Genomic DNA, 13,795 nt, shown 5'->3' on the forward strand with positions numbered 1-13,795 from the left:
TTCTAGGTAAGGACATTTCAGAGGTAGTAGAAGAGTCCAGAGCTAGGAGCTTTTGGTTAAAGGGTCTTAATAATATATTTATTGCTCTAATTTAAAAGAGAGGATAGAACTTCCTTTCATGATTATAAACCTATTACCTTATGCAACACCATCTACAAGATTATAGCAAAGGTTATTGTGAATAGACTCAAGTGTATTCTACCCTTGATAATATCCAAAGAGTGGAGTGGGTTTTCTTCTAATAGATCCATTTACAAAGGAGTGATCATGGATCACGATGTTATCCACACAGTAAGGATTGGTAAGCTCCCTAAAATGATGGTTAAATTGATCATTAAAAAAGCTTATGATGTGTTTAATAGAGAACTCCTTTGGGTCCTTGGATAAATTTGGCTTTAGTAGGAATTGGGTGCAGTGGATATACAACTACATATCCACACCTAAATTTTCAATCTTGGTAAATGGCAACCCTAAAGGCTTCTTTGAGGCATTAAGAGACCTACGCCAAGGAAACAAATTGTTCCCCTTTCTCTTCATCATCATGCCAGAAGTTCTGGGCAAATTTATAACCAAAGCTAGAGAGGACCACAAATCGGAAGGCATAAAGATTCTTGATGGGTTGGACCCTTTAACTCACATACAATTTGCAAATGACACTAATTTATTTGGGGATGCTTCAGTGAGAGAGGCTAGCGTAATGAGAGCTCTCTTAGATGATTACAATAGGATTTCAAGTCAGACTATCAACTGGAACAAGTCCAGAGATACACTTTTTCAATATTATTCTCAGGATGCAATAGGAAATTAGTCAAATATTGGAAGCGCAAATTGGTAAACTTCCAAGAAAATATTTGGACAACCCGTTGTTTGAAAGTTAAGAACCTCTTTGGCTAAGAGCCAAGGACTCAAGGGTATGGTATCTATTTTGCCAAAATCCACCTTGACCTCAATCCTAACCTCATACCTTATAATGTCCAAGTCTTAGTAATCAAGACTTGATCCTTGGTGGTGCAAACAAGTTATTCTTTAAAAAAATCCTTAAATCATCGATAGAAAAGAATATTTAAACACAAGTTATAAGAGTAGATAAACAACCATTTAAAGTGAAGTTACTGGTAACAAGATAAAATGAAATTAATAATGAAAAAAAGAAAATGTTGAAATTAAATAAAGTTAGAAGTAAATATAAGAAAAACATTGAAATTAATTTTGAAACAAAGATACTTAGATTTCCACCTGTTATAAAGTTTTATGTTTGGATATGTTCTTACCATGATTGCTATTTTTATTAAAGTAGATGTCTACATTATATTAGTGATATTAATTATTTTAAACCCCGCCTAGATTACAATCCACATCAATTTTCCATTCAAATTCACTTATCATATGTTCTTATCATTTAAAATAACTCAACTCACATTCAAAACAACTAATTTACAACACAATATATCATAACATTTAATATTCTAATATAAATGATCCTATGATCCTACAATACTTAAAGTTAGCCTTAACGTCGAACCACAACCATTCAAATTAACTCCTACTTACAACAACCCATTATATTATAAAAAATCTCTCTATGCAACATATGTTGAAATCAAAATCCTTCTCTAGCTATTCAAATGTCTGAAACCCTATATTGAAAAAATCATGTACTAATCAAAATCCTTCCTCAACTATTCATATATGTCTAAAACACCAAGTATAAAATTGCGTTCAATAGATACAACATTGCTAGCAAAATTAATTACTTCTCTTCATCGTAATGATGTATCGGGTTACCATGTGCGATCATAAGCATTGATACTTAAATATTATACCCAAGTGTATCCAAAAACTGCGTTCTCCTTGGTGTGAATGTTTCTTACATTAAATCTTATACCCAAGTGTATCCAAAAACTGCATTCTCCTTAGTGTGAATGTTTCTTACATTAAATATTCCTAGGCACTAAGCACATAAAAGGGAGCAACGGATAATCATGACCAAAACATTAATCCCCAGACAACATTTAGCACTTTCCGGAAAGACAACAAAATCAAACTTTTTTTTTTTCAGATTCACGAAAACACTGTGTAATTTTTTTTCTAAATTTTTTTGTTGCTTTTGACTACAAACTATGCTAATCATGAAGATCAAATGCTGAAATTTTCGGAAAAATCCATCATGTTTCGATTTTTTGAAAATTGGTTAACTATATACAATTTGTAGGGAGGATAGCCACGTCCATGACATATAGCAAAATAATTTGCATGAGAATTTATTATTTGAAATTCTATATAAAGTAGCATTTCTAAAATAAGTATATCAATTGATTATATTATTTTCTATTTTTGAAAGATAAAACAAGAAGCATTCATTCTAGTGTTACTCGAGTGCGCACATCCGGGTCAAAACCCCGACGCACCCGGTGTGGGTGCGTCATGCACCCGAGTACCCCGTCGAGAGATTTTCAGCCACCGCACCCGTTGAGCACATGGGTGGGACGCAGTGCTCGAGTGCTTCCCAGGTGCTTGGGTGTGCGGGTGCTTCCCAAGTGCTCACGGGGTGCTTCTCGGGTGCTCCGAGAAGACCGAAAAAAGTCAAAAATAAAAAGTGTTTTTGCATTTTTTTTTGTTTTTTGTTTTTTAGGCATGCTAGCCCTAATTGGGTGTGGGTCCCATGTGGTCTATTTGAAGGTTTAATAAGAGCAATAGACAATGATTCCATTCTCATTATTGAAATTTTGTCATTTTGTTGATTGTACTCACTTTGATATGGCTATGATACATTATTATTATTTCACTATTTCAGGCTATTCGGCTCATTGCCATCATGAGCATCTTTATGATATATGATTTTCATAGAATCATATTTGAACAATGAACTTTTAATCTTGCATCTTGAAATAAGTTAATTTGTTAAATGGTCATCAATAATGGTTATTAAGTTTCAAGTTTGAAGTTTGAACTTATTAAATATTTATGGTTTGTGAATTGCATTTCAATTTTCTCTATTCATTGTATTCAACTATATTTGGTATGTTAATGTTATATAATATATTGAAGTATCATTTCATAATTAGCATTTTCAGTCATATTACACACACACACACACACACACACACATATATATACCCCCTCCCGCCGCACCCCCGCCGTCCCCAAATTGAGGCCATTTTTTTCCCACACCCGAAACTCGTCCCAACATCCCCCCGCACTGCCGCACCAGGGTAACGCTGATTCATTCCCACCATCTTCATCATAAGGACACTAGTGAGGTGTGGATTTTCATCCTTCCCAACTGCGCTTGTACATTTTCTCTGTAGAATCCATGAAAAAATTGAGCTCTTTTCTTCGCAACAATCTAGGCAAAAATAAATAAATCTCATAACATTTGCAATTAAATACATTTTAAATAAACGTCTTTGCAGTTTGAAATTTTTCTGATGGCAAGAGCAACATTTAAATTATTGTAATCTTGAAATGAATTCCCTCAATTGATCCCATTATTGTAATCTTGAAATGAATTCCCTCAGTTGATTCCATTACCAATGATAATTTATATATTTGAAAGACAAATTGTTGCATCATCCCAACCCATGTAACAATCAAAAGATATAGCTATTTCTAGAAAAATGAGGTGGTTAGCTCGCTGAAACAACTACAGAAAAATGGCTCTACCAGCCTCGTCTTGATACCCACATTTGCCTAATGCACTAATGGAGCTACAAAACCATACATTGGACCACACATAGGCAACGCATTTCACAGACCATACCAGCACCATTACTTCCAAGGCAATTCAATAAAGGGGCACTTTAGCAAGTCAAGTCCAGCTAAACATTTCAAGCAGTTGGAGAAAGGAAACAAAAAATCATGTGAATGGATTTGTCAGCATTCGAACCAGAGAATGGAAACATTGAATACAAAAAGGCATGTGTCAACCTTAGAACCAGAGAATGGAACCATATACACAAGAAGGAATGTGTCAGCCTCAGAACCAGAGAACAGAAACAAGAACACAAGGGATTTATCATTCCAACTGATACACTAACCTGCAGGTCTAGTTATTCATAGACTGAAGCGTACCCAATAAAGATGCCCCATAACCAAGTGATTCAGCAGCCATCAACCTGGCTGTAGTTGTTTATCATGCTCATCTAGGGTACGTACACTATGTTGCACAGTTAAAAGAACCATATTATTCTCCAGTTGTAGACAAAAGAAGTTGCTCCACTGACGAGTCATCGCTCATGCCCCACTAGCACCCAGGCATGCTATGGATGGGTTCTACTTATCGTCATCCTCTGAATTTATTAGTCATGTTAGTTACTAGTGACTTTGGTGCCTCTCAATACCCATGGTACTTAGACATGTTTAGGGTACTTTGTTATCTATATTTTAATATTTCTGATCTCTTCTAAGTTCATGATTTTAACTTGTATCTATCTTTGTTTAGTATCAAAAAAATTGTTAAGATTGAAGAATGAAGATCTGGTATCCAAAAAAATTGTATTTATATCGTCTTATTTTGACTTCGATTAAAACTTTTTTCCTTTCAGACGAAAATCCTAGATAGCACAAAGATAGCAAAAAGAATTCTAGACAATCCATGCACACAGAAAAAACCATCCTGAAGATTGCTCTCACAGCTAGCACAATTAAATCTTTCCAATTATCCTCCCTCCTTTCTTAGTTCTCACCTACAGAACTTGTACAAGATACAGCTCCCAAGTTCCTATACATCAAATAAAAAAACTGGTTGAGCAAGAATGTGGTCCATCCACCAGACACAAACCAAACTTAAAATAGGATGATAATGAGACATCATAGTGGATCTACAATCTGGATAATTAATTTCCATATGCCAGAATTCCACTTCTTTTTCCACAAGGAAACTCTAAAAAAAACTAATGATATCATTTACTTCGTATCCACTAAGGACATTTCAAAAATTCGCACTAAAAAAAGCTTGGGCTGTTTGGCCATTGGTCCTACAAAGAGTGCTCAAACAACAACTTTTAGAGCAGTGGGTTAATGGTCTTGGGATCAGGAATGTTGCTCCATATACAAGTGGGTCTAAATGTAGCTATTTCTAAAACTCAAGCAGGATTTGCTCTCCCAAAACAATGAGTAGAGTTCAATAACCATTCCAGAATTGCTTGAGCCTTCAAAAATGCTGAAAGGAAAGTAAAAGTGGACATGAACAAGTCAAAAACGGGCAATACACACAAGTCCATAAAAAGGGTTATAGCAAAGCATACATTTACTTCAAAGCAGAACCAAACAGCAACCGATAAAATCTAATCACTAATTAGGAAAAGTGTTCATCAGTTTATGTCTAATTCAAATTCTAAAATCCCTAATGATCAAGGTTGATCTAAGAAAGCCAAGAGAAAAATAATCAGTGAATAGTATCTTGTATCGCACAATTGCAAAATCTAAAGGAGCCTGGAATTTTGAATGAGAAACAACTTTGAATCCTGTATACATCAAAAACTTATGAATTTATTAAAAAACTAACCCAAGAGTAATGCATTCTTCCATATTCTTCCCTCTTCCCTCCCATGTTCCTGAAAACTGTGTATCAATATGACAAGCCACTAGGAATTGTTAGCACTACCTGTAGAATAAATGATGAATTCACATTTCAATCATAAAAGTTGGAACATTAAAAACCAAGGACTAAGCCCAATTGAGCATAATCTCCTCTCTAGTGACTTTCCTCCTCTTGATGAAAACAAGGGACAGGCAATGAATTATATTTTTCGATCTGCTTTTGGCATATTGAAATTGCAGGGTTACATGTAATTCATGCCATGAAAGAAATAAGCTTAGTAAAACCCCAGAAATCATAAGCTGATGCTAGCATCCCCAATGAAAGCTAGAAATCTTCGACTTCGGCAGAATAGCATTTTATAAGATTGCCTGGGAGAATCATCTGATTAAATGTATTAATGTCAGAAATCCTCTTTCTATGTTCTTCTCTCTAAATCCTCTTCTGAATACAAACTCGACGGAGCATGATCTTGTGGTCCATTTCCCTCAGTCAAAAAATGAGGAATTTTAGCATCATCCTTCCTATTCTTAAATTTGATTTTCACTGGTCCAACCCTATTCTGGCTATCAACAGTTTTCACATCATATTCAGGTCTCACTGGTTGGTGGGACATTAAGAAATCTGTCGATTCACCTTTTCCCTGGTCCCTTTTTCTTTTATTCTTTTTTGAATTTTGTGTGCCTTCAAAGGCCATTGGTTCTTCAAAGTTCCTTTCTAAATCAAGACTGGGATCACCTATTTGACCTTTTTTCCTTCTTTTTTGCTCACTCATAAATCTGCTTTGATCAGACCATTTTGCATCATCCAATAACCCACCAGCATCTAATGGCTGTCTTCTGTTCCCTACAAAATTTGACTGCTCCCTTAGATAGTCGTGTTTATCCCTATGGTCTTCAGCAAAGTTCTGTTCATTAGAGAGTCTGAACGAATCTTCAAAAGATTGTTTTACCTCCTTACGCTTTTTCTTAGATCTTTCCATACCTTTTGGGTCTCCATGAAAATTTCCTGGACCTTCAAGATCTAGCTCTCTATTGGTATAATTCATTTGCCGCTCAAATGGAAAGGACTGATGATAATTTGGCGTCTTCCAATCTCCTATATCAGCAAAGCGTCCTGCTGGGCTTCTCTGATACTCCCTATTTTGCTTATCCAGATGTCTCCATCGTTGTTCTGCATATGGAACATCTTCATTTAACATGCTCCCCTCCTGCATGTATCTCCGATTGTCTGCCAAATCTTTCATGAATCTTTTTCCACCTGCCAGACTGTCATCTCCTTCAAAATTCCGGGCTTCATGCCCAAACCAAGGAGGCACTTGTGCACTGATATTATTATGCACAGGTTGTTCCTTAACTTTCTTCATCTTTTTGTCATATCCTGATACAATTTTCCCTGTCCCTGCATTGCTGTAGTAATCAAAAGGTTGTTGCCCTGCTGCAGAGTCTGATTCAAAATCATTCTTTCTTTTCCTCTCTTTACTCTTAGGTAGACCAAAAGAAGTCTCTCCAACAAAATCAGCATCCCATCCAGGCAAAGCTTGAGAGTGAAGTGATGGTCTAATTTGTGCTTCATAGCCTTGTGTGTCCTGGAAAGGAATAATTTCATTCTTTAACTGGGCCTGTTCATGCCTTACTGGAGCCTTTGGTACTATTTTTAGAACGCCCTTCGGTGTTCGCTTTTCTAATTTTAGAGAATCCTTGGGTTCCACCTTTATAGTGTTGCTTTCAGATTGAAACACACTCTTACTCGGTGCTTTGACTTTCAGAACTCCTTTGCCATCTGCTTTTGTGGTGGTTAGAATATTTGGTTGATTAGGAGGGTAGACAGTGTCAGTTAGTCCTTGAGATTGAGAAGGTTTAGCCTTTTTGTTTGTTTGTGCAGGTGGTCTAGATTTTCCCTTTCTTGAGGCCTCACCTTGCTTTGTATATGCAATAAGGGGCTGAGGATCTCCTTGTGGAGTTTTCTTTTGATTTTTCAAAGAATTCCATAACCGAATCCTATCTTCCACCCCTGCACCTGCAGAACAATTTTTCCAAACCTTGCACATTTCCAGGCAAGTGCCTACCATATTATTGTGATACTTCCTCAATGAATGATAATGCTCTTTCCTCTGCAAATACAGCAATCCTTCTCTGTACTGAGCCACTTTGGGCGAGCATAACCCACCTTTCAATCTATTGAACAGTTCAGTCATGGGACTATTAAAATGCAATGCTTCTCCTCCAAGAAGTTGATTTAATGTTAAATTGAATGATTGCTGATCCATATCAGGAAGATAGGCTGCAAGATTGTACCTTTCCTCCTCCGTCAAGACATCATTCCATGTATCCAAAGATAATATCTGCTTTAGGTCTGGCAAGTCAAACAGTTCATAGGGTACTGAACATGTCTGATCTCCAACCATACATAACTCGGCACCTACTTCAGCAACATCTGATTCATCTGTAGTATCTGAGTCTGCACCAGAATCATCTTGATACGGATGGTTCTCTTTCAAATGAAGTTCATCATCAGTGGATGAGCTGGACTGTGTTTGAGAATGGCTGCTATTCCTGGAAACTTTCACACCACTCCTAATAAGGCCCATTTGAAACTGACAGCTTTTGTAAAAATGACCAAACTCGTGAGAGATTGGGGACAACCACTGCTTTCAAGTAGTGCAAGTAATAATTCTCTAAAGCAACTATATTAAAGCAGGAAACACATTTGTACTGTCTTTTCTGCCTGCCAAAACAAAACAAAAGAATCAGAAATAATTAACTTTGAATAACAATTTGCACCTAAGAAAGATTTCTACACCAAAATAGAGGTCCCTACAAAAGCAAACCACATATCAAAAAACCAAAATCACAATCAATGAGCTTAAACTCGTAATTTGCAACAAAGGATGATTTCACATCCAAGTATGGTCTGAATCAGTAAAGTTCAAAAAATAATGTCACGTGACCACTACAAGAATAACACAAATTAAACCAACGTAATTCCTCACCCAAATACAAATCATAAGAATAAAAGAGTTCTTTTTCTTGAATGCTCATTGCCTTTATTCATTTTTTCCGAGCAACACAATCAGTATTATGCCTGGTCAGCTAAGTTACCGATTTGGATGCGGATGCATATATATACACACACACAAACACACATACACACACAAAAACACACAAACACAATTTATTCTTAATATTATAAAACACAAATTAATAATATATAGATAATTTTAATATATTTATTTATTTAAATTAATAATAAATTACTATTTTAAAGCTTATTTTAATACAGTTATACTATTTCATTATTTATACTATGAATTAGATCATATTATAAAATAAAATAAACCAATAGAAAATATTAATAACAAGATACGGTATAGTAAGCAAAGAGCACCGACAATTTGGAGACAATATAGTATGGAAAGAGCACGAAATTAAATCCATACAAAGACTGCTACACTGAGAAACATTAATTCCACGGTGATCAATCAATCAGGCTATTGTTACTTCAGAAGAGTAAAAGAGAATCCCTAATAAAATCGGTCATTATCAATTGGAGAAGAGGAACACAAAGGAAAGTCAGGAATCTGCTAATAACAGATACACATCACAGCAAATTAAGACAGGTCAGGAAATTAGGAGACATCAGACGGAAGCTTGAGCTGGCCCTGACCGAGAAATGGAGAAGGCAGACAGGAGCTGCAACACAGACAGCGACACATCCAGATGGCACCCACAGGGCACCCGTCCGCCTCAAGTACCCACACGTATCTGCTTCAGCATCCACTGTGCAAGCACAAGTATCGGTCTCTTAGCCGGCCAGCATGCATTATACAGAATCACCCAATGGAACTCATTGCACAACAAAAAGGAAAAGAAAGAAGAAAGATAACTACAGTGGAAACACCCCAATATTAATTGTAAGCCATTCTATTAAAGAATTTAAAAGGAAAACAGCCAGGACAGAATTAAAAGCATGTCATTGAAAATATTGATACTTTTTTCAGGAACACAGGCTACCAAAATTAAAATGAATGGATCACAATGCAGAATATGCACAACGAGTGCATTCTTGCTGTTATTCTTATAAACCCAATTATTGGGGCATTAAAATCTTCATGTCCAAACTGGTAAAAAATTATACAACATAAAATCCTATTCGTTGAGCAAATACAAAACGCTGACAAAGGCCCAATTATTTTTACTAAACAAAACCTACAAGGCAACTAAAGAAATGTCAACTACCATGCAACTTATAACTTACAAGTATTGCATTAAAATAGAATGAAATTAAAAACAAAAAATTCTAAATAGAAGTTTAGATTGGAAGTTGTGGGGCATTTAAAACATTTCTTTATTGCAGAAAAAAACCATCCCCAAAATGTTCAAGCATTCAAATCTAACTGATGGGAGACACAAAGAAACTAACCACCAACTGTATTGTCAATGCAACAGCTAAGAATTTAATGCAGAAAACAGGATCTTTTATGTAATGCTAAGAGAATTTTGTCATATCTACTTTCTCCACATTGCCAGCAATTTAGTATAATTGATTAAAGATGAATAAACAACGTAGTCCCTCATCCTTCATTTTGACAAACCAACCCACAAATCGGTAAGAACTAAGATCTGAGATTCTGAAAGTCTTTGAGAAACAAGCAAACAAACAACTAAAGCAGGAAATAAGCCAAAGGAATTTTGTTAAAACAAGGTGTAGGAAACAATTTTCTTCCTGAAAACCTGAAAAGGAAACTACAAATTGCAGAAATTGATGCTTAGTAAGTCATAAGGAAACTCTTATGTATCATAGATCTATCCCTCCTCACCTGATGAAGGAAGATATAGAGAAAAATCCTCACTGTGACTGTACACTATAATTCAATTAAATTACCACAGGTAAGGAGAGCGTGCAAATAAGTCATTCATTGGCAAATCTAAAAGAATTTCCTTCACTTTCTAGAAAAACTAAAGAAAATTTGTTTGATATTACCAATCTCCTTGGCCATCATTGTGAGGAAGTACAGCATCTGTGATTAAGAACTAGCATTTAACTGTTCTTACTGGTTGAGCACAGACTAGTGGGAACCAAAATATAAAAATATTTACCATATTGTTTGGGGTAAGATCTTAGATATTTAAATGCTGAAAGACAGATGCGAAAAGGTCAAAAACCACTAAGTAAACAAGGCGGAAATTGAAAACATTTTGAATCCCTGGTCATTCCTTCTACCATGGGAAATTATTCATTCATCTAAACAGAAATTAAGAAATGCAGCCAAGGAATTTAAGGTAAGTGGATTGCAGTGGATAAGGATCAGGCTGAGGACCCACTGATTGATAGTTCACCTGATTATATGTTTTGAACAACCTCGGAAATGCTAAAAGTATGGCTGTGACACACATTCTCATTACCCTGTGATAGACCAGGGAACAACAACTAAATGTAAACGTCCTTGCAGCATAACAAGTTGCTCAGATCATAAGAAAACAAAGCACAAATTGATAATATTTGAAATCTGGATTGAATACCTTCTAGAATGAGATCTACAATAAGCTAAAACTACAAGTCTTTTTAAAGTCATAGAATTTGGGAGAGTGAAGTAAAAATTTGAGGTCCATCTACAGAAAATTTAAACTGTTTTCAACTTTCATACACACCTCAAGCAATAAAAAAGCCATCCTGTGCCTTAATGATGGAACGGGTCACCTTATTGAGGGAATTGTTCTTGTATAGCACCTACACCAGTAAAATCCAAATTGTAAGAAAAGACAAAAAAATCAGAGCAACCCAAGCAATAGTTACTTCAACGCCACTACATTTGTTACAATCAAAGTTTTGAGAAAACCAAAGGACAACACAGCAGAGTGAATAATCATTTTAGAAGGCACACTGTCAAAAACTAAGTTTCAACAAGAAAACCAATAACAATCAAACAGTCAACAACATCTATTTTAAAGAGATTAATTCACAAACAGCCTTAAAATTGCTAAGACCCAAGTTTCAAGGACCAACACCCAAATGATTTCCAATCCAAAATGTAAACAATAACTACTGAAATGAAATGAAAGATTTTAATAGCGTCTAAAAGGCCAAAGTAGCCTATGTGACCCCTTAAAATGGCATGCACCCCAGAATAAGGTGCCAGCAGAGTGCATGCACTTGAAAGGGGGGGTACTTCTTATATATATCCTTCAAGCTAAAAAAATCCAAGCTTCAGAACAATGATGGCAAAATAAACATAGTATAGATGAAAATTCCTACTACATTCATTCAAGGGTACAGAAAAAAGCTTTGGAAATTATTTGCGGTATACTCTGTTTTTATGTAAATCAAAACCATTTAAATATATTACCCATGATCACAAAGAAAGCTATGCCTAGAAATTCGGCCCTGGATTTAAACAATTTATTACAGGGCCATACAATCAAAAAGATAAAAAACAACCATACCGTATATGACACAAAATACAAATAGCAGCAGAAGAGAGAAATCACACTTAAAAGAGGCTAACCTCATTGTTGCTTTATTGATCCACGTGGTTCAACACACCACAAGAACGAACCCTGCAAATAAATATATCAGAAATGTGTCTAATAACCTATAATCCCCCATAAAACCACTTCACATCAAAATTTTGCCATCCCGAAACCATTTGAAATTTAAAAACTTCTATTGTTGAAAGTAAACCATCCAAATGCACTTCTAAAATTCTTTGCCCAGAAATAATTCGAAACACCTGAAAATCTCAGCTTACAGATTTTTTTTTAAATCTCAGAAACCCATTTATACCCTTCTAAACTCATTTGCAATCAAAATCTTTGCCTCCAAAAAGAAATAAAACCACTCCAACACAATTTTCCATAAAACTGTCACCCTGAAACTGGAACAGAAACGATCCACAGCCACTCTATATCGATACATTGCCACAAAACCCGAAAAAAAAACTCTTCAAAACAACGATTCAGCTCACAATCTCAAAATACACTTTCTATCAAATTTGTTTTTCGGAACTTAAAACAAAACCCTTCGAAACCAATTAGCAGAAAATGTTCGCTTCTGAACCCAAATTAAACACCCCAGTAAAAGGAAAATTCAAAAAAATATTTCCTTCACCGTCTGAACACAAATCCTTCAGAACCTATTTATATTACAAATTTATCTCAGAAACCGAATTTAAACCCTAAAAACAAATTTTCGCATCAACAGCCGAATCGAAACACACAAAAAGAAATTCACTAAAAACCCTATAAAGCGTGAAAAATCGCCTGTAGCAAATTATGAAGACATAAAAATTCAGAGCCAAGACGAATTCACAGAAACCAAACCTGTATTTCGAAGACTTCCGCGGCCACGCAGCTTTACGACAAATCACGCTAAAGTTTTTACAAATTCCGCGGAATGATTGAAACCCAGATTAAAGATACGCTTATTTTCTACACCTATAATCCAGGGGTTACAAGACAAAAACAGGCATACGACTGATTTATATGGTATGAAGAAAGAATATATATGTAATGAGTATATGTCCTCTGTGTATCTGTTCCCGGAGGTTTATGTATATACACGTGTGTAGAAATCTAAACGAGCGGAATAACGAAGACTGATGATGGTCATGTCATAGTTTGTCAAAATTTTCTTTCGAAAAATATGGGAAAAAAAAATTACTGGACGGATTCACGGACTGCAATTTAACATGCAGAATCATTTCTAAGATATTTAAAGATACTACATTTTTACAGTTCATACCAGCGGATGAAATAGAAATAGCCATTTTTCTATTTATGGAATATAAATAAAGATTTAAAATTATAAAATATTGAAGGATTTTCTGAAAGATATTACTAATTTACTTAACAAAGAAGATTTTATATAGAACAGAGATATGATCATAAAACTCAAAAGTGGAAAATGTAATTTTTTAAATTGTTTTATTTATTTATTAGGTATTATTTAATCTTATTCTGAATTAATTTAACCATTCAATTAAAATATTTTCAAAAAATAAATCTATTAACTATTTCTAATTATGATTTTCTTTTCATCTTGATTATTATTATAAGTAGGAAATTTAATTTTGACAAAAAAATAAAATATTTAATTTATACATTTAATTCTTGATATATGATCTAGTGCTATCTCTCTTTCTCTCTTTACATTTAATTCTTGTCATATTGAGATAAACCTAAATGATAGCACCGAATTCACATCAAATTTTGTTTTTCAAAAGCTTTTCTGAGTTTCAAACTATTTTAAGGTTTGCAA

The 13,795-nt window shown here is 34.9% G+C and overlaps 1 protein-coding gene across 4 annotated transcripts; it reads right to left on the reverse strand.

The window, feature by feature from the left end:
* Positions 1 to 5,608: 5,608 nt before the first annotated feature.
* Positions 5,609 to 13,285, reverse strand: LOC149580678 (uncharacterized). 4 transcript variants are annotated; one of them, XM_089792768.1, is made up of 5 exons: positions 12,859 to 13,223; positions 12,045 to 12,096; positions 11,191 to 11,269; positions 9,206 to 9,318; positions 5,609 to 8,266 (listed from the first exon to the last, which is right to left on the reverse strand). In XM_089792768.1, the coding sequence occupies exon 5, from the start codon at positions 8,127 to 8,129 to the stop codon at positions 5,958 to 5,960; it is 2,172 nt and encodes a 723-aa protein (XP_089648894.1). In that variant the 5' UTR covers positions 8,130 to 8,266; positions 9,206 to 9,318; positions 11,191 to 11,269; positions 12,045 to 12,096; positions 12,859 to 13,223; the 3' UTR covers positions 5,609 to 5,957. The 4 variants fall into 4 exon arrangements, 3 of the variants coding, with proteins under 3 accessions (XP_089648894.1, XP_089648884.1, XP_089648903.1); XM_089792758.1 differs by lacking the exon at positions 9,206 to 9,318 and having other exon boundaries at positions 12,859 to 13,285; XR_016354079.1 differs by lacking the exons at positions 5,609 to 8,266; positions 9,206 to 9,318 and adding an exon at positions 10,878 to 10,945 and having other exon boundaries at positions 12,859 to 13,122.
* Positions 13,286 to 13,795: the final 510 nt, after the last annotated feature.

This window comes from Cupressus sempervirens, chromosome 1, assembly GCF_028749045.1.
Source record: "Cupressus sempervirens isolate cs-2001-9-10 chromosome 1, ASM2874904v1, whole genome shotgun sequence".
NCBI classification, from domain to species: Eukaryota; Viridiplantae; Streptophyta; class Pinopsida; order Cupressales; family Cupressaceae; genus Cupressus; species Cupressus sempervirens.